Genomic DNA, 25,970 nt, shown 5'->3' with positions numbered 1-25,970 from the left:
CTAGGTTGAAGATTGTCACTAGGGGCGACTTTTCAGAAATTATCACGGAAGACCTCAGCAAATGGATATTTCTGCCTAGGTTTTAAGGGAAAATTTGTTGAATTTAACTGTCTGGTTTTGGCGCACAACTGCACGGCAGCGCATAGTACTGTACCATGCACAAACAAGCAGAAACCTGCTCAGATGCGGGGCCTAAATGTCTGATGCTAAAACTTGGAAAACAAAAAAAAAAACTCTACCAAAATTCAAAAGGACCAATGAGGATGCTTATTCCAAGCCCTAGACTGGCCTCCCTTTACCAGTCAGGTGCCAATCAAACACAATTCTCTCACAAAAGTGCAAATAGGTCCTTGATGATCCAGAAAGAAGCAGAATGTAAGAAAATACCACTTCTATTGGTTGGACTTTATGCAGAGAAAGCATAGACTGGCTTCATGAGCAGGGCAATGGAAGCATTTATTTTCCCCGATACAATTATAAGGTTGATTAGAAGAATATATAAGGGATTGGAGGTGCAAATTAAAGTGGATGGAGTTCTCTCCAATAATTTCTGCTTGAGTAGAGGAACCAGGCAGGACTGCCACTTTCCCCTTTGTTTGCATTATACTTAGAACCATTGGCAAATAAAATAAGGGATACAGAAATTCAAGGACATAATTGGCATGGTAGTCAGGAAAAGCTGGCTCTATTTCCAGATGATGATATTTTATACATGACAAAACCAGAAAGGAACATTACAGTGCTGTGGAGCATTTTAAGATAGTTTAAAATCTTCTCAGGATATAAAATTAATGAAGCTAAAACACAGGCAATAGCGGTAAATTATGTACCCAGACACAAATTGCTCCAACAATATCCATATTTATGGGGACATGATAACATGAAGTATTTAGGAGTATGGATTAGAAATGGTTATGTTGTGGCAGCTAAGGATATGTGGGAAGAGACTAAACAGAAGAGAATACAAAAGTTGAGGAACAGGAAGCTTTGTTATATGGATACTAAGACACAAGCCATTAAAATGTTTTAGTCCCTTTAGTCTTATACACAGGTCAGGCATATTTTTATCAACTGGAGAAGAAGTTGTGGATAGCAATTAAAAAAAGAGTCGAAGGATTTTTTCTGGGAAGAGAAGACAGCAAGGGTCAAGTGGGATAAACTAATTCTTCCAATAGAACAAGGCAGAATAAGATTACTCAATTTGAGGGGGTATTTTAGAGTAACACAGTTAAGGCTCTTATACATAGCACAAGCAGAAAACTATAATTCAAAGTGGAAAGGAATGATGCTGACACAGGGAGGAAGCACAAGAAATAAGGAGAGTTTGGGATTTTGGATGTAGACTCTTACGGAGAACAACCAAAATCATACAGATTATTATATTCATAAAATAGCAGGGATTATTCTAAGAACCAAACTAGAACAAGAATGGAGAAAAGAGATTTTGCTGATAGGGATGACTTTGGTCAGGGATACAGATAGTAGGCAAGAGGGGGCTGGAATTTATTGGAGGAAGCTGGCAAAGGAACCAAGGTATTGGGAGCAAATAACTACAAAGGGAGAGGCAATAGAATGGGAAGAAGCCAAGGATTTATTTGGACTGCAGGTTAGGGATTGCCTTCCCTATCAAGTATTGATATCTGTACAGGCAAAGAGAAAGAAATAGGGGGCTCCTAAATGAAAGACCAGCACTGGGAGAGTTTTTAATAGACTCTAGAACAGATGCTGCCATTAAAAAAGGAATAATTTGTAAAGCATACAAAATATTGCATGATAATTATAACAATCAATCACAGGAGCTTAGAAAGGATTGGGAAGATAGACTTGATAAGCAATTCACAGAGAGACAATGGGGGATATATGTATATCTCCCAAATATGCAACATCTAGAAGATTTAGCATCTTTGCCTGGAAATGTTTACATTGATATTTTTTATACCCCAAGTAGACCCCAAAGCATTTTTCCTCAGGTGGATAGCAAATGTTGAAGGTGTGATGGGCAAGAAAGAGGTAGCTAGGAACATATTTTTTGGGAATGTAATGAGCCGGAGGACTTTAGGGATTCTCTGTGGACCCCTATGTCAGAAATGCTGGGTAAGCAGATTGGACTGACTGGGGAGATTTTTTTTTTTTTTTTAGTTATAGGTTCATAGGTTTATACTAGGCTATCTGCCCTAAGGCATTTATAAGCCTAGCCCAAATTTTTGTGGCTTACGCCACCCCTTATATGAAAAAATACTGTGCCCATTAGTTTGTTGTGCCTCTGTCCAGCAGTGACACAGAGATGATTCCCGGGGTAAACCTACGATCTCCCATCCACAGGTCAAGATTTCTCTTGAACAGAGCCAGCGAGGTGCTCTGCCTCACATGGACCGGGATTTTATTCCACAGCATTGGGAGTCTCTGAGTGATAAATCTATCCCTCCAGCACGTCCTATTTATGTCCGTGCTAAGGTTTAAGTCGCTTGCTCTAGTGGTTTTGGTGGATTTGGATTTTTTGAGGTGGAGCATGTCCATTAATTCCGGGTTGGACATGGCCTTGTATGCCATAGAATCAGAATTGCCTAGACATAGTAAAGCCTTGCTGAGTCTAATTATGGTGGCTGCCAAAAAAGCAATTACTGGAAAATGGAAATCAAAGTCTAGACCAACTTTAATAGAAGCAATGAATATAGTAACAGAGATAAAACAACTGGAATTGGGATCTTTAGAAAAGGGAAGGTGCAAACTACATAGGAAAAAATGGGCATTGTGGGAACAATATATGCAGAGCAGGGACGAGGTTTTAAGAGGTAGGATTTGAATGAGCCATATAATGCTTAACTGACAATGACTGCTTGGTTTATAAGTGATGTATAATGCTTTCAACTACAGTTGTTTCAATGGTGTTTGTGATGTATACTGTTTGCAACTAACATGGTATCATTTTGTAAGTTTTTCATTTATATCAATGTATTTATTATTTACTTATTTACATTCGTTGAGCGGGAGAGTCCGACTGGACACAGATCCATTTTCAGTGGAGGCCCGGGGAGAAAAGTTCCACATTAAGTATTATTTGCATTATACAGTTAAAAAAACATAGCATTTAAATATAGACATTAGTCCAGTTAAGGACGCAAGACAAGGAGAAAACAGATGTAAAACAGCTGTAGAGCATAGTACAATTTTAAAATATGGTGACATACTAAACATGGTTAAAATGTAGTTGAGATTCATTAGTGAAAAATTGATACAATCTGTTTTTGAGGTACATAACAGCCATTAACAGTTGTTGCTACAAGAAGTTAGTATTATGTGGTAGGTAGCTGGGAACATGAGTAGTCAAGCTTGCTAAGAGTAGGTTGTTGATAGGAGGCTGAGAGAGGTAGTGGGAGGGGGAGTGGATGGTATTAGAGGGGGGGGGGTTGGAAGGGTATATCTTGCAAGTTTTGAAGTGTGATTTTAGTAAGGATTTAAAAGTGGGTGCAAGAAGTTACAGAGGTAATTGAGGATGGGAGGGAGTTTCAGAGTTTGGCTATAGTGCAGGAGAATAATGCTTCACCAGCAGAGTTAATGGCTCTTGTGACCTGTAGGAGGGTTTTGTGGCTGGATGTTAGTGGTCTCGTGGTTATGTAGGGTTGGAGTAGATTCTGGAGGGATGGGACTTTTAGTGGTTGGTTTATTAGTTTGTGGGTGAGTGCGAGTTGGTACCATTGAAGGAGGTGGGGGAGCTCTAGCCAGCCCAGTTCTGCTAGTGAGAGACAGTGGTGAGTATGGTAGGAAGCCCCTGTGGCGAATTTGGCGATTTTGTTGTAGCAGGTTTCGAGCTTATTTAGATCACATTGTCTAAGGTTAGTAAATATTGAAGAGGCATAGAGTAGGGTAGAGAGAAGATGAGAATTTTCTACTGAAATTTTAGCTGCTTTGGTAAGTACTTGCTGATTTCTATATAATGCTCCTAATTTTTTGTGCACTTTTTTAATGGTCATGGAAATGTGAATGTCAAAGTTCAGTTTATTGTCTATTTCTTCTCCTAGTAATTTGGTGTGTTCTGTAGGATGGATGATGGTGTTGTCTTTTGCTGTGATGTTAAAGTGAGAGCTGTCTAGGATAAGTTTGGTGGGTTGAAAGATTAGTAATTTTGTTTTGTTTGGGTTGAGTATTAGTTGGGCATCGGATAACCAAGTTTCTTGCCTTTGTCATATATGAAAATTTAATAAAGATATTTGGAAAAAAAAGTGCAGATAGATCCCCTTCCAATCCACAGTGGCCTGGAAAACATGGTCAGAACAAACAAACCACTACAATTAGTTCCAGAAGCAGCAGCCTGGATCTGCACTATGCTACAGCTACTAGCTACCCTAGTTTTCATGGGAAACAGAGAAAATTTAACACAGCAGAAAAATAGCAGTGAGACACTGAAAAATGTTTAAAACAGCAGAAAATCAGCCAGGAGGCTCTAAAGAATGATTTAAACAGTTAACAGATTAGTTAATTAAGTACTGCTTGGTGGGAAAACCAGAGCAGGCAGGACAGATAGTTTTAAAACAGTGAAAAAATGCCAGTGAATACTTGACAGTGGAAACAAATTACTTTGGAGTCTGTGTTCCATGTAGGCCAGTACTCAATTACAAATATATAATCATATGAAATATTATGAACAGTAATATTTTCAGCAGAATGAACTGGCTACTTTAAGATATGCATTCCTGATAGAGTGTTAAGTTCCCTTTCCTTGAAGATCTACATAAGTGACTATTCTTTCTGCACTTTTTTCAAGATGCCATCCCTTTTCAAAGTGAAGATCTTCAAATGTGGGTCACTACTACAACCACTTGGAGATGCTACATGCCAGTTTTTATCTCTTTCCTTCCTCTCAAGTTTAGAGTATTTCTGTATTTTTAGATGTTCTGTATAATCCAGTCTCAGAATTCTTCTGCATTCTTTATCTGATTTATTATTATCTGTTTTACCTTTCTTGTTTCAAGTTTAAGAAGCATTTTCTGCAGTAAAAAACTTTAGCACTGTTGATATTATTTTAGTCATGTTGTCAAACCTTTTAAAGTGCTCACAATTATCCTAGACTTTTTAATGAAATGTGTCTACCACAAGTCATCACATTCAATAAGTACTCAGTATTCTAGAACTTTATCAAACAACAAAATCAAGTTGCCGGATACTTAAATTGCTAATTTTATGTCAGGACTGTCTGACACATACTACTAGTTAAAGAACAATGCAATCGAGCAACCAATAGTTCTGAAGTAGCAATAAAAGCTGAAGGAAAGTTCATTCAGAAAAAAAGGGATGTACACTGGAAATGTAAAACAACTTTACCATTCCACACTCATAAATGTTATATACCAAATGACAGCATAAGGAACCTATTTTCAGTTGTATGAAATGCTAGGATTAGCAGAGCTGCTTTTAATGGAAAGTCATTGAAATAATGACAGACTAAATACAGTCTCATTAAACTAGGAAGATGTTATCTATCAAAATGCTGACAGGTGTGTAAGCCACAAATAAAGTGCTGCACGCCAACTATGCCTTTGAATGAGCACTATGAAATGTAGGGGAGTAAAAGGCTGACCGGTACAGCAACAAGCTGTTTTTTTTTTTTTTTTAGTTCTCCTGCAACTGAAGTGCTGTTGTTTTAATCTGTTAAATAAAAAATCAGTGCTACCTTCCCTTCTACCTCAAACTGTGACTTACATTTTCTCAATATTGAGCTACTCCAACCATTCTAAAGTTATTTCCTTTTGTCAAGGCACACACACACACACAGTCCGACTAAGCTAAAATATCCCCTTTTCAGTGGCGTCCAGGGGAGAAAAATTCTATGGTCAGAAAACATATTTAAAATGAGCGATAAAGTAACACTATCAGTATGTAATTACGCATACAGAGTACAAAATATGGAATATCCAGTGCAAACATTTGTCTGAGAGCACAACTACACAATATAGCATAATATTTACAGGATTAACATATAGTCATTTTTCTCTATTACATAAGAAAGAGTGCAGAGATGGCAGGCAAAGGAGAAAAACAGGGTGTGGTACATGCCCAGGGGCACTGAGATGGAAGAGGTTGTAGAAAATGGAAAATATAAAGAGTGGGAAACTGAGATAAGAGGGTTAGTTATGAAAAAGAGGGGGGGAATGGGGATATAGGGAGGAAGGATAATGGCTACTACAGGTGTCAGATGAGTTGAAGACAGACAAAAATACTGCTAAATGAAGGCATGAATGAGAGTTGCAGGAATGATTGGTAAATGTATAATTTTATAAACTAAGCAGCAATGATCTCTCACTTTAGGTTCAGTGATTACAGCAACAGCAGTGTTTTCACTCATATCGAAGTCCTAATACTTCAACTACTGACAGTGCATACTTCAAGCCTACATTAAGAAAAAAACAAAGTCTTTCACAAATTAGCATCTCTTGAGAGATCACAGTGGAAAGTGAAACATTTTACAAGTCCATATTCATAATTTACTCAATCATCCAGTACAATGTGATGTGATCATTTTCAAAGATTATTACTGAACACAAAACCGTTATTAAAATGTACTTTATTTTGTACAAGGCAATTCCAAGAAGTGAAACCATTTTGTAAACACTGTTTTACTGCAGGAAGCATACCAAATAAGCCCATGTCTGCACTACAATGGGATGAGTATGGCAAAGAATGCAAAAATAAATGACAGATGGAAACTCTAATAAATGCCGACAATGTAAGGATAAAAGGCTTTAATTCTTTTTCCCTTAAATCACTCCAATCTCAATGGAAAGTCCTCCTGCTCAGTCCTCTACAGAATAGTACTTTCCCATCATAAAACACATTTTAGTCAAGAAAAACAAACAGGCCAACATTTCCTGCTTTTTAACCAAGTTTTTAACTGACATTACATCACCTTCTTGTGGAAGCTCTGCTTTCACAGAGATCTGTCCATATGGGCTGGCTGGGGAGTGGTTTGTTAATGTTACTACTATTTCAATGTGTCCTATTTATGTTACCTCATCTTATATGAGCAGTTCAACAGCTGTGACTAAAGAAAACAAAAACAGCAATTCCAAGTAAATGACAACCCACCATACTTCTAATCCAAACTATACTGTGAATGCTTAAGGCTAAATTATTATTTATATTTTCTGCCAGAATGAAAGTGATGTTTGTTTTCATTTTCTGCTGAATGCCAGCAGGTGGCATTAGCAGGAATGTGTTTTCTTGGGGGGGGGGGGGGGGTATTGAGAAAATGCATCCATGTGTATTTGGTATCTTGATATGATGCTACAAAATGGCATTACTAGGTAAAGATGTCACTAATAGGGGTCATTGAATGGATAATGAGGATGTCCAGCATCTCTGGGGACATGTTTTCCATCGACCTGTGAAAAAATGAAAAACACATTAAAATGAATGCAAAACAGATCTGTTGTAGAATTTACAGTCTTTTTTTGTTTGTTTTAGCCATCAGTATCTGTAGAAGTATACCACTGAATCATCAATTATGTAAAATCCTAAAGGTTTTACCTGATGAAGAAGCATATGGACTTAACATACAGTACCAGGTGATCTGCAACAAGGCCCTCTCCATTATCTGATACAACCTGTCTGGCATATTTTCAAGACCGTGTCAGATTCCACAAATGGGGAGTATGTGCCACAGAAAAGTATATGTCATGACAATCTGCTAGACTAGAACAGCACTTCTGCTGATCAATATGAGACCAGCAAATAGCAAACACAATGTGTAACATGCAGAAAAAGACAACATAAAATTATATACTTGTCCATCATTCAGGACAATATAGCCACATGTTGGAAGAAGGAGCTCCCCACACACAAATGGTAAAAACATACACTACAAAGGGCCTTATTTATAAGTTGATATGGTTAGTACTACACATATTTAACTATGAATTCCTTCTGTAATGAATTACTGTTTTAAAGAATTTCAAGCACTAAAAATTTAGTGCACACACTATGAGGCTGGAGTCACAGGAAGGTCTTTAAGAAAATGGAGTCCTGAAGCAGCTGCACTTTCACTACTGAATAAAGAAGACTCTGATTAAAAACGTGTCACAGAAAGGAAAGACAAGCCTGCAGATACATCAGCTGGAGGAGTGGTAGTTTGGAGATGCTTCTTTCAAAGAAGGAACATTCACCACTAACGGACTATATCTTTCAGGAATCTCATCTGCCAGGCCCAGTGGAGTCACAAGCTAATGAAGAAGTCATGTACTTAAAAAGAAAGTGCTTGTACTATCAAAACACCTGAGACATCTCACAACTTGGCTGGTGCTCATTTCTGAGCTCAAAAATACTTATTTTTGGCCATGTGTCTTTCACACACAGTCTAATTCTTTCTTCTCATCAGTCTGTAAATAAAGTGAGAGATTAAGGGGAATGACAGAAAAGTATGCAAGAACATTTTCATTCATGCCAGAAAGAATGGACTCACCTTCCATTGTTCCTCATGCCCTGGCTGTAGGCACATCTTCCCTTTAAGGGGTACAGATTAGTCACTGGAATGTTTTACTGACAGAGACAGCGGAACCCTGTTTAAAAAGAGTTGCCAGAAAATCTAATACTGCCAACACCGGGGCTGTCAGCGAGTCAAAGTTGTGCCATTGGGCCCAAATGGCAAACCTTTTCCATTTATTAGAATATAACTCCTTTGTGGAAGCCCTGTGGGAGGAAGACAGAATCCGGACCACCTCAGGCGAAAGGATATGCTGTCTGACTAAGGTCAGAAGTGGAGCAGCCAAGCCGCTAGCTTGAGAGTCCGCAGTGAAGGATGGACCTGACCCGACTGCAGAGTCAGGAGGTCTGGAACTGGATCCAGTATCCAAGGACCCTCCACTGCATACTTCCGAAGGAAGGGAAACTAAACCTGGTGGGGCCAGTCTGGAGCGATCAAAATCATGCTGCTTCCCAAGCAGATTTCCTTCTGAATCACCTTTGGCAGTAGAGGGACCGGAGGAAAGGCATAGAGCAGACCGGAGGGCCAATTGTGGACTAGAGCGTCCCTGGTTGACTCCCGCTGAGGAGGAATCAGGGAGAAGAAATTGCTGCACTTCGCATTCCAGGGGCTGGCGAAAAGGTCGCAGCAGGGAAACCCTCACTTGTAGAAGATCCGAGCCGCTACTTGGTTGTTCGGGGACCACTCGTGAGGCATCAGAATAACTCTGCTCAGCCTGTCTGCTATCACATTGGACGTCCCCGGAATGTGCGTTGCCACAAGAAACCTCTGGGAAGCGATCGCCCAATTCCACACTCTCATGGCTTCTCTGCAAAGGGGGTAAGACCTGGTTCCTCACTGCTTGTTTAGGTACCATACCACTGCCATATTGTCTGAGAATATTGTGATGGTACCCTTGGGAAGAGAGCTGTGCAGTGCCTGCAATGCTAGAAGCACTGCCCTCATTTCCAGCACATTGATGTGCAAGTGGGTTTCGTGATCCTGCCACGTGCCTTGGACCGCCCTGCCCAGAAAATGCCCCCCCCCCCCTCACCCTATCTGGGAGGCGTCCGTGGTCATTGTGGCAATGGGAGGGGGAGGACAGAATGATCTCCCTTGGTTCAGGTTGGAGGAGAGGAGCCACCAATGAAGATCCCGCCGGCACGATTCCGTAATGAGAATCGGGTGGGACAGTGGCAGCTCTTGGTATGACCACTGGGTCGACAGGAGCCATTAGAGAATTCGCATATGCAATCTTGCCAGAGGGACCAGAAGAATGGAGGCGGCCATCGATCCCAAAAGCTGAAGAATCATCCTGGCTGGTGCTATCCATCGGGGCAGCAAGGCTAGTACTTGGTCCTGTAATATCTTTATCCTCTCTGTTGGTAGATATGCTCGCATCTCTACAGAGTCTAGCTCTGTGCCTATAAAGGCAACACGCTGTGATGGCAGCAATACAGACTTTTCCCAGTTGAATGTAATCCCTAAAAGATGACCCAAACTCGATGGTAGCGCTCACGGCTAGAGTGAGAAGATGCCTGGTGGGGGCGGAGAGGAGCCAGTCATCTAGATACGGAAACACCTGGAATCCCAGACATCTCAGGTGAGCCATCACCACTGCCAGATATTTGGTAAACACCCTGGGGGCTGTGGTGAGACCAAAGGGCAGGGCCCGGAACTGGAAGTGACTGGCTCCTAGGCGGAAGCGTAAATGGACCCTGGACGCTCTGTTCATCTTGATGTGATAGTAAGCGTCATTGAGGTCGATGGAGCACATCCATACTCCTTTTTCCAGCAATGGGAAAATGGATTGTAACGTGACCTTCTGGAACTTGGACTTTTTTACGAAGCGGTTTAGGCGGCTGAGGTCCAGGATGGGTCTCAAATCCCCTGTTCTTTTGGGCACCAAAAATAACCATGAGTAAGTTCCTAATCCGGTCTGGTCTGTGGGGACTGGCTGGATGACTCCCTTTTCGAGCAGCTTTGCGACCTCTACAGCTGCTTGATCCCGTTGACTGGGTGGGACATCCGGGATTTTCTTTGACGGTGGTGGGGGACGGATAAAAGGAATGGTGTAACCTCCGGCGATGATACGAAGCACCCACTGATCCTGGGTGATGGAACCCCAGGCCCTTGGATGCTCTGAAAATCAACCCCCGACTGGTTCCGGAGACGCACAGTCGGGCAGTCCCTCAGGGACGCTGGAAGGAGGAACCACGAAAGGATTCGCGGTCTCCTGTGTTGCAGGGGCCTCCGCCGCCTCTAGGGCGACATTTTCCAGAATAATTCCCCCCTCCTCTGCCTCTGGAAGGGGGGGGTCACTCTGATGGGCAAGGAAAGACTTTTGGGACTTTCTGAACCACATCTTTCCTCCCCTCTGCACCTTGGGATAAGGTCTTGAAGGGAGCGAAAAACAGGCCCCAACGGCAGACAAAGTCTTACCCTCCTGCTCGCATCTAGTGAGTGTGTCTTTCACCTTGGGTCCAAAGAGAGAGGACCCGTCGAATGGAGCATCTGTGAAAGAAGACTTGAAAGCCTCCGCAAAGTGACACAAGCGCATCCAGGCTTGCCTCCTAAGGGCTAAGCCCAAACTCGCTGCCCTACTCGCCCCTTCGGCTGCATACGATATAAGCCTCATGGACGAGTTAACAATCGACGAAAGGGTAGACAGCTGGGCATTGACAGACTGCATCAACGCCTCAGGCACGTTACCCAACAGGGTATCTCCCAACTCCTTTATGAAATCCCTTTGGAGCCTCGTAAAATGACACAAATAATTCAGTGACTGCAGGGTAAAGGTCGCTGAAGTCAGGGTATGCTTCCCGTACCTATCCATACTCCTGGACTCCTTATTAGGAGGATGGATAGACGCAGATACCTCTGCCACATCCTGCTGGGTGGCAGACGCCACCACCATAGCATCCACTGGAACTCCCTTGGTTAGAAACTCCTTGCCAGGGGGTGCGGATAAAAATGTGTTGGGGCGAGAAGGAACTGGTTCCACAGAATCAGGGTGCTCCCACACCCTTCGACAAATAAGGTCCAGTAATTCATCAAAGGGTGGAGACACCCAGGAGGCGGAGGGTTGGGCTCCGAAGGCCTTGAGGAAGACAGACTCCTCCGCAGAAAGGGTTTTGGATGGCCAGTCACCCCTCTGTCTCAAGATCTCCAGGACATCGGAGAACGAGACATTGTCAGAGGATGACTTCGGGGACCCTTCCGCATCATCAAGGTTGGTGTCTGAGGTGACAGACTCATCTGGGGAGTCTATGTGCTTCCTCTTGCACAACTTTTTCCTGGGGGGCTCATCAGGCAAAGACTCTGAAGGCTCCTCGGAAAAAGGGGGACCACACATGGAGGAATCCTCAGGCCTCGGAGCCGCGCTGTCCGAAGACAGGGGGGCACCAGAAGCTCTAGTCACCGTGTCTAGGGAAGGAGTCGCAGATTCCGGTGAAGTCAATAGAGACTTGTTTAGTGCACTCCTCATAGCCTCGAAGGCGGGTCCACCAGAATCTGAAGAAAGGCTCACCTGCGAGACCAAGACCGGTGTCGGGGTCCCCCTAGCCGAGGCGCCAAGTGGGAGACTTGGGGCCGAAACATATCCCCCTCGGGCTCGGCCGAGGACACCCGAGAACTGAAACCCCTGGAAGGAACAGAAAAGGTTGGAGCTGAAGACGGTGCCGACAGACTAGCAGTGGGTCTCAGAACTGACTCAGGAACCTCACCCGACTCTGCGAACTCAGTCTCCGACGACACCAGGGTTGTCTGAGGAGGAAGAAACGGAATCAAAATGGTTGTCTCCAGCCGCTGGGCTGGAGCTGAAAATAATTTAGATAAGACAGGTGACTGGAAGAGCCTCTGGACCACCCTATCTAAATCCGAATCTGAAAGCCTGGAGGACCTGGAGGAAACAGACGGGGGGGCGAGAAACTCTTTCTACCGGCTCCGAGGCAATGCTGGAATGTCGACTCCTAATCGGCTCCAGAAGGATCAGAGCCGAGGAAGACTCGACTAGAATAGAGACCCCCTTCGGCACCGATGGTTCAGGAGCCAACGAAACTGACCCTGGAGCCGAAACACTCACCTGTGGCTCCGAGACCAATGGAGCCAAGGAAAACCCAGTTTGGAATTTTCTATCCTGCGGCTCCGAGACCAATGAAGCTGAGGAAGGAGACCCAGACATAGATTCTCTATCCTGTGGCTCCGTGATCAGTGCAGCCGGGGAAGAGGACAAAGATTTAGTTCTTTTTTCAGGCGGCTCAGACGGACTTGTCGGAGCCGAAGACTTCTTTTTCTTCGATTTCGAAGAGGGAGAAGATAAAGCTTCCTCAAAGGCTGGTTTTATTAAACCTTTCAGAATCAACTTATTTTTTCTCTCCTGTAGTACACGAGAGGAGAAGGCATGGCAAACACTGCAAGATTCTTGCAAGTGTTTAGCCCCTAAGCAATAAACACAGATGGCATGGCCATCTGTTAACATTTTATAGCTACATTTCGAACATTTTTTAAAGCCCGACGGCTTATGCTCTTTTTCTTTGCCAGACATGACTCACAAAGCACTCAAAACACAAGGAGGGAAGGGAGGAAAGAGCTCTAACTGAAACGCTCCACAAGAAATAGGGCAAAGGCCCTCTAACTTAAACAGGCCTAGCCCGCCAAACAGAAGGAATTACACAACAACCAAAAATAAACACAGCCAATCAGAGGGTAGTACAGAAGAAGATAGCTATTAAAATAGCTGTTTGGTTATAAAATTTCTAAGCTAAGAGCAAAAACGACCTAAAAAGACCAAAAAAGGAAGGGTACTTAGCCACAGCCAAGTCGAGACCACATCGTTACTTCAGAAGCGGCAAACGAGATCTGGGGGTTTAGGCGTGGTGCATCCTGGGATAAGGGGTTGGCCCAGCCAATGAGAGGGTTTGTGCTTCTGTATCGGCCGAGTTGGAGCTGATTCTCGGCTCCGAGCCCATCAGTCAAGAATGTAGGCGAGATAGTTTCAAAACTTTGGATGTAATGCGATCCTAACAGTAAGATTCCATTACAATAATATGGAAAAAGGCATCCATCATGCCAAGTGACACTATCCAAACATTTTTAGGCAACAAAGGGGTCATCATCCAAAGACTTGAGTACCAGATGTGTTTGCTGAACTCACTAAGATACTCCAGTCTCCTACAGCCACCAATCATCTTTTGAACAGGAAAAAGGTGGAAGTAAAAACTGCTTCTTTCCATGACTGGAACAGACTCTATGGTCCTAGTGTATCTAACACTATCTCTGTGGATGTCTCCTTCCTTTAGAAGGACTTGATTGTTCTGGATCAGGAAGGAGGCATTAAACATTACTTTCAATAGATAAAGTATTTTTTAAGAATTCCTTAGTAATATTTTTAAAAGGATTTCCTAATGGAACCAACCCCAAAAGCTGGTATGTAGTATAGCCTAACAATATGAATCATGGGAGGAGGACAGCTTTATCTTTGTCACCCTATGCACACAAACACACTACAAAACAATGCAGTTGGTCACTGCATCAGCACAACGGTACAGCAAGCAGTATTAAAGTCATCTGAGGAAGTTGAACTGGATGGCTTTTTCTGAGAATCTTTAACACTAGAATCAAGAACTTCTGCACATTTTTCCAATCCACAGTCTAAAAAAAGAAGCTTGAAAATAAGTAGGACATACAGTTAACCATCCTTAAATTTAATGTTGTAGAAGAAAACATCTTCTTGTTAAACATGTTTTAAGTTTTAGACTCCTTGCCCAGTGGAAACGTACTCAGATGATGGGATCTCTGAGCCCTATAATGAGTGAAAGGATCACATAAAGGACATCTTATAATGCCTGCATAACTGCACATTCCATTTGTCCAGAGACTTCTAGAAAATGCCTACCTATCTGGTGTGGAGCTTACAGATTACAAAAATAGCACCTCTAATAACATGTTCCTGGGGTAGGATAACCAACAGCTCCTCTTTCTCCTTATGCAGAGGATGGCTGAGTCTCTTTTGGAGTGAAAGACTAATGACCATTGGCAAGTCCATGCACATCCTTAAATTATAGGGTTTCCTCCAAATGGTGGTGATGGTACGGTTTGTCATCCAGTATGATGCTAGTGGCAGAAAAGTCACACAGGAATCAGTCTCCTTGGACTGCTCAACTCAGATGGATTCTTTTATTTATTTTATAACACCTTTATTGAATCACTTGTGATATAAGGAAACTTGCATTTAAAATAATCAAACCAAATTGATAAGTTCACATATACAAACATTATAACTCACACCTATTGCTTTACATCATATAAGCTAAGCAATATTACATACATTATTCAGTTCCTGCCCTCTCTTAAACCTCATTCCTCTTCCAAAATATTTTTCTACATGTACTGTTATCAAAATGCCCATTTTTCCCACACAATTTACTCCTACCCTTTTCTAAAGATCACACTTTCTGTTCTTTTATCTCTGTTACAATATTCACTATTCAAGTACAAGTTCAGATGGATTCTTGAGAGGGAGGAAGAAAATCTTGCAGCACTCAAATGAGTAAGACCTGAGCCCCACATGCATAACAGTGCTGATGATGTGGCAGCAGCATACTCGTGGGAGCTATGAAAAGCTTTATCCGAAGTCAGTGCAAGCACGTGACAGGGCTACATGCGGCTCAGCACTGGTCACCTAGGACTTGTGAATAAATTCCCTCATCCACTCAATCATATCCCCGAGACAAAATATACATCCCTTGTTGGCAAGTCTTTGACCTGGGTAGGTGAAAGCAGTAGACTCCAAAGGTCCATGCTGAATCTTTGGGAAACTATTCTAGGATCTCAGGAGCTTTCAACGCATAAAAAAGCCACACAACTGCACAACTGAGCACATGAACTCACAAAAAAAAAATCTCAACAAAAACTCAGAATGCTTCATAGTGCCAAAAACTCTTGCACCATTGTAACAAACTACACTTGCCATATGGTGCTCCCATCTTTACTAACTTCCAGGCATCTTTACTGACTTCCAGGTATCACAAAAAGCAATACTCAACACTTGAACAATTCTATAATAAAGTGATTAAATTTTCAGCAAATACCCCATTCAGAATGGACACTGAAAAGCCTATACTGGTTCTAACTACTCCATCAACAAACATATACATAGCTTGTTGCCACCTATAAAATTATCCAACATCCATACACTTGTTTGGCACCAAATGACATTCTATACAACTATGTTCCCACTCAGTCATTATGATCCAATGACCAAAAACATCCACAAACCTATCAAATCAGCTAGGCATGAACTCCTTAGCAATGTCAATCAGGAAAATACCCTCTCTACATTCCTTTAAAACCATTTTAAAAGGCTTCCTAGCCAAAATCTATCTGTTGTTGCTCAACTCCAGGATAAACTATATCCCTAAATGTAAGCAAGTAACCTAGTCATGCCTTACACCTCTCGTCTCACCCATTACTCACTTCCTCACTTCAATCACTTTCTCTTCCAGACTCTTTACCTAAATATTTCATAACCCTGTTTTTTTCTCTCTCATATCCCATTGTAATTCCTGTTCATATTTTAGTAACTTTCCTTTAATTTCTTTAAACTGGCTAAAATCTTTCTGAATATTGTCATATAAACTGCATCTATTTTAAACCAATTTTGTAATATTATGGGCCACATTCAGTAACACCTACACTATGTGTACACAATCTGTATTCAAGAACATCCCTACCACATGTTTATGCTTTCTAGTCACTCAGAAAGATCATACTTTCAGTACATGTAGTCTACACTTTCTGGTAACCTTTATGAATCCCCTCAGTATTTAAAGCTTCAAGAAAATGAATAGTAAAACTAAAATTAGGAGGAAGAAGGTGTGAGTTGTGTGTGTGTGCTGTCTGTTCAGTCTGAATAGTGTACACAGTGTAGGCTTTAATGAATCCCAGGGTATGTTTAATAAAGCAATAACTGACGACGTGGTATGGCATATTGAAGATTTACCCACGGTTGGTGTGGTTTAATCACGAGGGTGAAGCCCGAGTGATTAAACAAAGACAACCATGGGCAAATCTTCAATATACCACAACCACGGAGTCGGTTATTGCTATTATACAATGACATTATTTAAGAAAAAAAATACTTACTTTTCTTAAATAATGTTTTTGTATAATGGCGGATTCCGCCGGTTGTGGTATACTGCTTCTTTGTTTTGATGTACTGCACATGCGTAAGGGACTTGCGTTCCCATGCATACCCAGTATATGCTTAGAAATGGAAGCAAAAGAGAAAAAAGTCTGTGTTTCTCCATTTTCTCTCTTTTTTTTAATTGTAAAAAAAATTTACACCAACGGAAAAAAGTCGGGGCGACCGGACATTTTTTCATTGGTATATTGTGGGATTTACAATGGGCACGCTGGCTGGGCCAATCAGCGTGCATGTTTTCAAATATTAATAGGGTGTCATTATATAATTTGGTATAATTACTTAGACTGTAGATGTATTTGTATTATTTTCAAAGCTTGTAAAATTGTTCTTAAAATGTTTTTGCAATACTCTGGAGCTTTGCCTCCACTGAAAATGGGCTTTTTAGGTAATCAAGTGTCAATAAATAAATGATAATTAACTTCTAACACTAAGGTCTTACTCTCATGACTGGTTATTAAGTGTTGCCACCCGCTCTCTCACTGTGACTCTCTGTCTCACACACATGTACATGCACTTACACACACACACACACACACACACACACACACACACACACACACACACACACACACACACACACACACACACACACACACACACTATCCCCTTTCCTAGAGTCATCAACAGATAATCTGTTAAAAGTTCATCCTCTCACCAGAGGTGGGGGCGGGAAGGGTTCATCATCAAGTGTACAAAGGCAATCTGGTGGACTGTACAGATAACTCAGGATTTGGCTAAGTGGCTTACTGCTACTTTTTCTTCTCTCTCCTCTATGGACCTGCAGTGAAGAGACAAACATTTATACTTTGACAAAACTCAGTGTCATACCTCCTTTCTAGAGAATGCAGGAACTTTCTAATAAAGCATGTTAGGATTGGGAACCAAACGGAGCATGCAGCAAGAAAGAATTGAACAACACAGCATAAGGAGCACCCTCCTATCCCAGAAAGGTGGTCCCTATCCTATTGGGAACACATTCCTATCCCAGAAAGGTAATGCTACAGAATATACCAGTCACAGGAGGAGTGTGCACTAGAGAACTGAAAGCTAGAATTTCAATAAAAATTGCCATGAGTGGCCATTTCAGGAAACTGATCAAAGATATTATAAGCTGCAGAAGACCCCTTTGAGTCACGCCTGTAATTCTTCAATGGAGAAGTCATCTGTTGAACAAGTCCTTAAAATCAAGTTTATCACTTTGCACCTGATGAATCCAGCAAATTTCTCAAGCATCCCCCTATATCCATTGTGCAAGTCAATATGGGTTTTGAACTCTTTTCTATAATAAGGGTGGTGCTGGCCCACCTTAAAACCACAATGGCAGGTGCCATCCTCAGTTCCTCAAAGAAATCTCTGCATAGTCTACTTAGTTTACATTTGAGGAAAACTAAAGGCAGAGAACTAACAATGACCCTGTAAACATAGTAAGGTACTTTTCCGTTATCGGGGCAACAGTTCGAACGCACTAGCCCGCAATGATCGTACAGCTGTTAGCCCTGAAGTGCTTAGTTAGTTAGTTATTTCAGTTGTTAACTAGGTAGAACACTGATCCATGGGGACCATTTCAGTGTCACCATATGACTTGCACAGATATTTCAGTTTATACCATATGTTACAAAAGTTAACATATTTGGTACTTCGGTATTCATTAGACTATTTTAATTTAACTTTTCCTTACAGATTTCAAGTATGCACCTTAGTTTCATCTGCTTCCTGGATCAAACCAAGAATGCAAAGGTATTGGGCAACTTTTCAACATATACTGAACTGTAAAACTCTGAAAAGGTTCCTTTTTCCTACATTATTGCCACAAAAACAATTTACAGTATGAAACACAGGATAACTGCAGCGCCCACAGCTGTGGAACATGCCTGGTAAAGTACCTGACTGCGATTCACATCTCACAGCTAGAAATAAAATGACAGCAATAGTACCCGCTGCTTATCTGAAAGTGTAACTTACTTATATCACACTTCAAACAAAACAGGAATATCCGCATTGAAAGTAACAGAGAAGTATTGCTTCGCACATCCCGACCAATGCCAATCACTCTGATATAATATATTCACAGGGCACAGTAACCTCTTTCAACAATTAATAGGATAAATGATGTTTAGGAACCCATACTGTTGTTTTCCAATTACGGTAACCATTTACATATAATAGAACACATCTAAAATGCAGCTCAATGATTGCACAGCTGTTAGCGAAGGTTTGGATTACTGACCTACTGGTTTGCTTCATGGTTCCTGATTTTTTTTTTTTTGTGCACTTGAGTTTTGGCATATCTGGAATACTTACTATATATGCTGCAGCTTAAACGGTCATATGACTTGTCATACGCATACTTCTCATCCTGTAAGCTTAAGAAATCTGGACAATGCCAAAAAATAACCAGAGGACAGATTTTAATTATTGCACATGTCAACGTAGAATGTTGTTAGAATAAACAATTTTGTATTAGCATCCACTTTTGAAGGATATGAAGAGGAAGGCTCAAACTCGAACGTCTGTCATTATTTGGTGACATAAAACCCCAGCGATTTGCCAGAAAAGCCCAATTTTTATGGAAACACACCATAAATATCTGACCAAATTATGGAAATTTTTCGAAAATCTAGAGAGTTATGAGGTCTAACAGCTGTGCGCTCATTGCAGACTAGCGCGTTCCAACTGTTGCCCCGATAACGGAAAAGTACCCATAGTAAAACTTCATACAAATATGAAGGACAGTAATTATTTATAAATTAAATTAATTTCTGCATTAAAGTAATTCAAAAATCTCCTCAAAGTAAGCAATTTTAAACCCAAGTGTAAATGCAATACAGTTATGACTGGTGAGCACCTTTACTGTACTGATGACTTCTCCATTGAAGAGCTATTATTGTGGTGGGAAAAAACAAGACATGTGAATAGCTTCGCCTGGACGGCAAGTGCAAAGGGTCAAAACTAGGTACCAAAAATCAAAAAAACAGCCAGCACTAAAGTCTATTATTGTGGTGAGCATCTCACATAACTGCACTCTCTTACAACAAGAGAGTTATTAGGTAAGCAATGTAAGCCTCCAGAACGCCATGATGGTGGACAGGCACAACAGCTGACAAGAACAAGTGCTGTAAGATTTTTTTTTTTTTTTTTTTTTTTTTAATGTGGTTAACAACCCCACTTGAACATAATTTAATATGCAAAATTCCTGATGCAGGAGCTTGGAAAATGGTTGCAGAAAACTGTGTGTGGAACACAATTTATATTTTCCTGTACCTTTATAATTATTCTCTTAATTATGAAAATAGCCCCCTACATCAACAATTATTAAGGACCATTAATGCCTTAGGAAATGGAAATTTACTAAGTGAAATTTCATATTATAAATGAGAACCAACACTGAGCTTGTACCTGCAAAGCTGAAAGATCCACAGCAAAGCTTTCATTCAGAATGCTATTTAAATTCTACCACCCTTTAGATATAGCACTGCAACAACCTTACAAAAAAGAACATAGAATCTTCTCAAACAAAACAGTCAACTAAATACTGTGCATCCAGTTTTTTTTAGGGTAGACGGTGGATGATTTCATCAAAAAACATGAATAACAAGGAGAAAAGCAACAAGAAGCAAGCTGTTGTGGACATTATCAATATAATGAGACATCTGCACAGAAAGAACATGAAATTAATGTTCAGTTTACAGACAGAAGTTAAAATCCAGGTCTTACTCAATAGTTCTCCATGTTCTGGAAAGGATGCAAGGATGGATTGTTGTTTTTGCATACCATCAACATAAATTCAGCAAGACACATGGCTACAAAAAAGAAGCCTGGTTTTAGACCAGTCACATAAGGTACCAGTTGAAGATGAATAGTAAACAACATCAGAACATAGGCCATGTGTGGCAAGTGATGGATCTCTGTGACTTTCCAAATCACTCATGGATAAAATCATGATAATACCATATAAACGGTGAGAAGACGCAATGAAAAAGTAATCTTGAGTTTCCACTGATAAATTACTCTACACCACTACAGGAAAAAGGAAGACCAGGTATTTCTTACTGCATTTCTATGGCCGTTTTAAAATGAAGGAGAACTGTTCTGCTGTGTTTTCCAATACTTTGGAGTACCGAACTAGAACAGACATGTACATGATGTGTCTGGTAGACACTTCAGAAAGGTAACACTTAGAATAGGTGACCAGGCCACTTAAATGTAGCAAAGAAACCTATTTCAATCTTTGACCTCATGATACAGTTACCACAGCAAAACCAGAAGGGGAGTCTAAGCAGTGTGTAGAAAGAATAGTTGTGTAAAATCTTACCATAACCATAGATTTCAATGTTTTCACTGCAGCGGTATTCTTAAACTGAGGGATCTCCCACATGAAGGCAATCCAACATCAGCCAATATACAAGTGTCTTGTACTACTCTAGGGTATGTGGGACATCGCACATAGACTGTGGTCAGACGTAGGCCATAAAAGCGATGTATGCATGTATCATCCTCAGAACTGAATACCCCAGGAGGAATGGCAGATTAGGGATATAGAAGGTCAGTACATCCAAGCAGAACAATAGACCAGGGGGAAGGAAGGAGGGGTAGAATACTGCAGCAGTGAAGAGAAGGACATCTATGGTTATGGTAATATTTTACACAACTAGTCTGTCCTATTCACTTGCTACAGTATTCTTAACCTAAGGGAGAGTGCCAAAGCTCATGAAGGAAGGGTGGAGGAAGCAGCAGAGAATCTCTCAATGACGCCATGTAAAATGGCTTTGGCAAAGCCAACTCTGGATCTGGAAATGCAATCCAGTTTGTCATGCTTGGTAAAGGTATGGATAAAAGACCAGGTGGCTGTTTCAAGGACGGCGTTGTTATTTAAGCCCATGAAGAATGCATTAGAGGAAGCCACAGTCCAGGTAGAGTGGATGAAAGGAGACTCTTACCACGGAGTGTGTAACAAAGGCAAACAGTCTTTGAAATCCAAGAAGAAATAGTCTGCTTGGAAACGGGTAAACCCAGAGGCCTGGGATGAAAGTCACAAGTAGCTGACAAGATTTCCTGATAGCTTTAGTCTTGTCCAGGTAAAACCTCTGTTGTCTGTGTACATCCCAGGACTGCAGTACCTTCTGACTGTGGTTTGGTGGAGAAGGGAAGGTAGGTAGGTAATAACTGGATAGATTTTTTAATGAACAACTCATTAACCATTTTTGGAATAAAGGAAGGATTTGTTCTCAAGGATACCCTAATCCTTATGCAATATCAAGAAGGGGGCACCACTATAAGGGCTTGAAGCTCTGACACCCTTCTGGCTGAGGTCAAGGCCATTAGTAATACAGTTTTCCAAAAGCAATGTTTGAGGGAAGCTGAGGACTTGGGACTCTGGCACAAAATTCTGGAAGTTGTCTGTTCATGGGGGCAAATAAGTCTATTTGAGGAATACCCCACTGGTGGGCTATATCCCTGTGAAACATCAATTTGCAGGATTGAATCGGGGATCTGCTTAAAGAGTCTCCATAAGATTCCGGTTGAAAGGAATGTACACTGCCTGAATAGTAATGTGGTATTGGGCCAGAAATTCCCATACCAGAAGAGCCAACCTGAACAGGAGATAGGATTTGGTCCCCCCCCTGCTTTTTCACATATCAGAGGACTGTCATGGTGCCTGTGAACAGTTGAAGAGGGCCTAGGCATAGAGAGGTTGATATGCTTATAGAGCTAGTAGCAATGCTCACGTTTCCCTGATGCTGATGTGTTCAGATTTTTGGGAGAGGGTTAAAATTCCCTAAAATGTGAATTTGTCCAAGGCCACTCCCCATCCCACATCTGTTGTGCCTGTGTAGAGTTCTAGGCCTGAGGGAATTAAAAAAATAGAGTTTTGCCACTGGTACCATGGAAATTGTAGAAGTCATGAATCCCAGCACCCTGAGAAACTCCCTGGCCGTGATGCGAGTCAAGGGGAGAATGGAGTGAGAGAAGGACCAAAGGTCCTGCACCTTGTGAGGTAGAAATGAAACTCTCATAATGTCTGTCCGTATTTAACAACCCAGGAAAATGTGGTCCTGTGAAGGAGTGAGGATGGACTTCATTGATGGAAAATCCCAATTTTCAAAGGAGGGAAATAGAGGTCTCCAAATTTTGAAGTAGTGTGTGAAGTTGGGACTTTAAAAGCAGATCATCCAGGTATTGGAAAATCTGGATGCCCAAAAGTCTGCAGTGTGCGATCACTGGAGCCAGGCATTTTGTGAATACCCTTAGTGCCGTAGAAGGACCAAAGGGCAAGGCAGAGAATTGAAAATGCCAGAAACGCACAGAAAAAAAACATAAGAATTTCCTGAACCTGGGGTGAATAGGTATGTGAATGTAAGCATCGTTTATATCTAGGGATACTATATATCCTTGTGAAAGGGATAAGGGGGAATATTTGGGGTGTCAACATTCTGAATGTAGGAAACTTCAGGAAGGTGTTGAGCTGGGATAAATCCAGTATTGGTCTCTAGGGGCTATCCGTTCTGGGTGCCAGGAACATTCTTGAATAGAAGCCTTTTCCTCTCGAGGACTGAGGAACCTTTTGAATGGAGTCCTGTTGCCAGACAGCTCCAAAAGGAGCTTTGGGAAGAGGGGCAACTGCTCCAGGAGGGTTGACAGATGCCCCAGAAGGTGAGGGTGGAGTGCCAAACCATGAAATATCCTTTTTAGATTATGGAACGAACCTAAGTGTCTTGGGTGATGCCTACCCAGACCCTGTGAGCATTCTTCAGGTGAAGGGAAAGAGGAGATAGGGGGGCATGCAGGGTAGTCACAGACTCCCTGCTTTGTCAGGAAAGGACTGTCTTTGTTCCGAGGATGGCTGAGAATTCCTAGGCTTCTGCTATCTCTTGCCTCTTCTAGAAGACTTACTGGAGGGGTGTTGAGTGCGGCTATGGATGAAAACAGGCGTTAAAGGGAAATTCCTGTGAAATCTGAACACAGAAGAAACCAGGATGTGTTTTAACTCCTTGAGCTCCTTGTTTTTTTTTTTCCTGTAGGGAGTTAAATAGAGAGGCTGCTGCCAAACCAAATAAGGCTGAATTGTCTAGGGGTGCATCCATTAACTTAGTTTTTTAGTCATCCTGGAGGGGCTGCAGCCTGAGCAAAAAAAATTGCCTAAGAACTTAACCAGTAGCAGCTGCCCTGGCACAAGCCTCCACAGCATTACAGCTACATTTAATGGAATGTTTTGCCACCTGGAAGAAAGCTCCCAGGACAGATAGAGCCAAGGCTTTTCTGTCTGAATCTGGAAGATCTGCAATGGCACTAGATGCCGGAGACAAAAGCTCTTAGGAATACTTTTGTCATATGTGTCTGGGAATCTATATTACCCGATTGAACGTTTAGGTTAGCGAATACCTAAACGTCGATCTGGTAATATCAAAAAATTAGAACAGCAAACAGCCAATTTAACGTAGGGATTGAATTCCCTCGGCTGCAAAAAAAAAAAAAAAAAAATTTAAACCAAAATGAAGTAGGGGTCTTTTACACCCACACCCCCCGATGTGGAAGGCTGTGCCCCCCACACCCCCTTAACTAAATATACCAACTCCGAAATCACTCTGCAGTGGGGAAAGGGGCAAAATCCGCATAACGGCCAGGGGAATTCTTTCCATGCGTTAAATCTGCCGTTCGCATTTTATTCCTTTCGTTATTACCAGATCGATGTTTAGGTATTTGCTAATCTAAACGTTCAATAAGGTAATAGGAACCCGTGCCTGGTATTTAATAGGCCTGAAAGCCAAGGTGGCTGACGTATAGGCCTTTTTACCCAGTATTTCAAGGGTTCTACTCTCTTTATCTGAAGGATGAAGATTAGAAGAGGGAAGCATCCTGGAAGGTTTGTGTGTAGCTACAGAAACAACTGCTGGGTCTGCAGCAGGGCACCTGAAGAGGAATTTACAATTCTCAGGGACCAAGAAGTGGTCTGGCTTCTTGGGGGCCGGGACCTGGGAGTCTGGTGTTTGTGAAGCATTGTGAAAGGCATCCAGAAACGCAGCATGCAGAGGAGGAACTGCAGAGGGGCCAGGGCCATCAACTTGTAGTAGTTGATAATATCTTTACTGGAAATTTTGAAATTATACCATTTAAAATGTTCTCCCATTTTTATGAGAGTTTCACCAAAGGATATTTCCTCTGTAGTGGTCACCACTGACTCCTCTTTAGGAGAAGCATATTCCTGGGGGGGATTTGTGTGGAATAATCCAGAGATTCCTCTTTATCAGAGGAAAAATCATCAGAGGAGTCCTTGTCCTTAATCCTTTTTTAAGAAGGTTGGGAAACAGCTGTAGCAGCAGGCTGAGAGGAAGGCAGCTTGAGTGACATGAAGGCCTGAAACAAGCTTTGAGAAAAGGCCTGCCAATATGTAGGGGCCTCTCTGGTAGGGGCAAATGCTTCGTCTTTTGTTTTTTCTTTGCAGGGGAAATGATCCTATGCAACATCAGAGGACCGGACAAAGGCCTACATTCAAATGTATCAGACTGTAACCCTTCTCTTGCTTGGGTATGAGGTTCCTGTATGACATCCTAGTCCGACGTCTGTTTGACCTCCACAGATGTGCTTACAGTCAAAGTCAAGGTAGCCTCAGAACTGGACTTGGCTTGCAAATCCGTGCCTGGAGTCAGGTAAACCTCTGGGTTGACAAGCACCTCAGGAGAGATGTCTGTCATTGGAGGTGCAACAGAAACCACAAACTGAGTTTTCTTGGCCTTGTGCTTCACCGGCTTCTTGTCTGACCCCGAGGTACCCTCCATATGATTAGCTATCAGTTTAAGCCTTTGATTCTCTAAATATATATCAAGAGAGTAAGTCTACCTTCTAAGAGTCTTTGGAATGAAAGACTGGCAAATGCTACAGGCCTTGTGGTTGTGGTTAGGGCCTAAACGAAAGAGGTACTGAGAATGACTGTCCTTATGTGGAATTTGTCTTCCTCACTGCCACTTGCCTTTCTTGGATGACATAACCAAAACAGTAGTAAGAGAAAAAAATTTCCCAATGGGACACTTATCTGGCAAAGAGCTGAAGTCACAAACCTTGAAACGATCAGACCATCAGTCTGAATGGCATTCTGAATGGCTACAGAAAAGTTCTGAGAATGGTACATGCGTACATCGCTTTTATGGCCTACATCCGTGAGCAACCTATGTGTGACATCCCATGTACCCTACAGCAGTATAAGACTTTTTTTTTATACTGGCCAACGTCGGGTCGTCTTTAGGCAGGAAATCACTCAGGTTAAGAATAATACAGTAAGTGAACAGAAGGACATCAGTAATGATGAGTGGATGAGCT

General features: G+C 41.8%; 1 protein-coding gene across 2 annotated transcripts in view; it reads right to left on the bottom strand.

Annotated features, from left to right (window-relative positions):
- Window positions 1-6,542: 6,542 nt before the first annotated feature.
- Window positions 6,543-25,970, bottom strand: part of AKR1A1 (aldo-keto reductase family 1 member A1) — a 539,772-nt gene continuing 520,344 nt past the window's right edge. For both annotated transcript variants that reach the window (XM_044085914.1, XM_044085915.1), the window contains exon 9: window positions 6,543-7,376. In XM_044085914.1, the coding sequence (XP_043941849.1) occupies window positions 7,311-7,376 (66 nt within the window). In that variant the 3' untranslated portion in view covers window positions 6,543-7,310. The remainder of the gene's footprint in view (window positions 7,377-25,970) is intronic.

The sequence above is a fragment of the Protopterus annectens genome, chromosome 10.part0 (genome assembly GCF_019279795.1).
Source record: "Protopterus annectens isolate FY-2018-M chromosome 10.part0, PAN1.0, whole genome shotgun sequence".
Lineage (NCBI taxonomy): Eukaryota > Metazoa > Chordata > Ceratodontiformes > Protopteridae > Protopterus > Protopterus annectens.
This window is presented reverse-complemented; position numbering and strand designations above follow the sequence as displayed.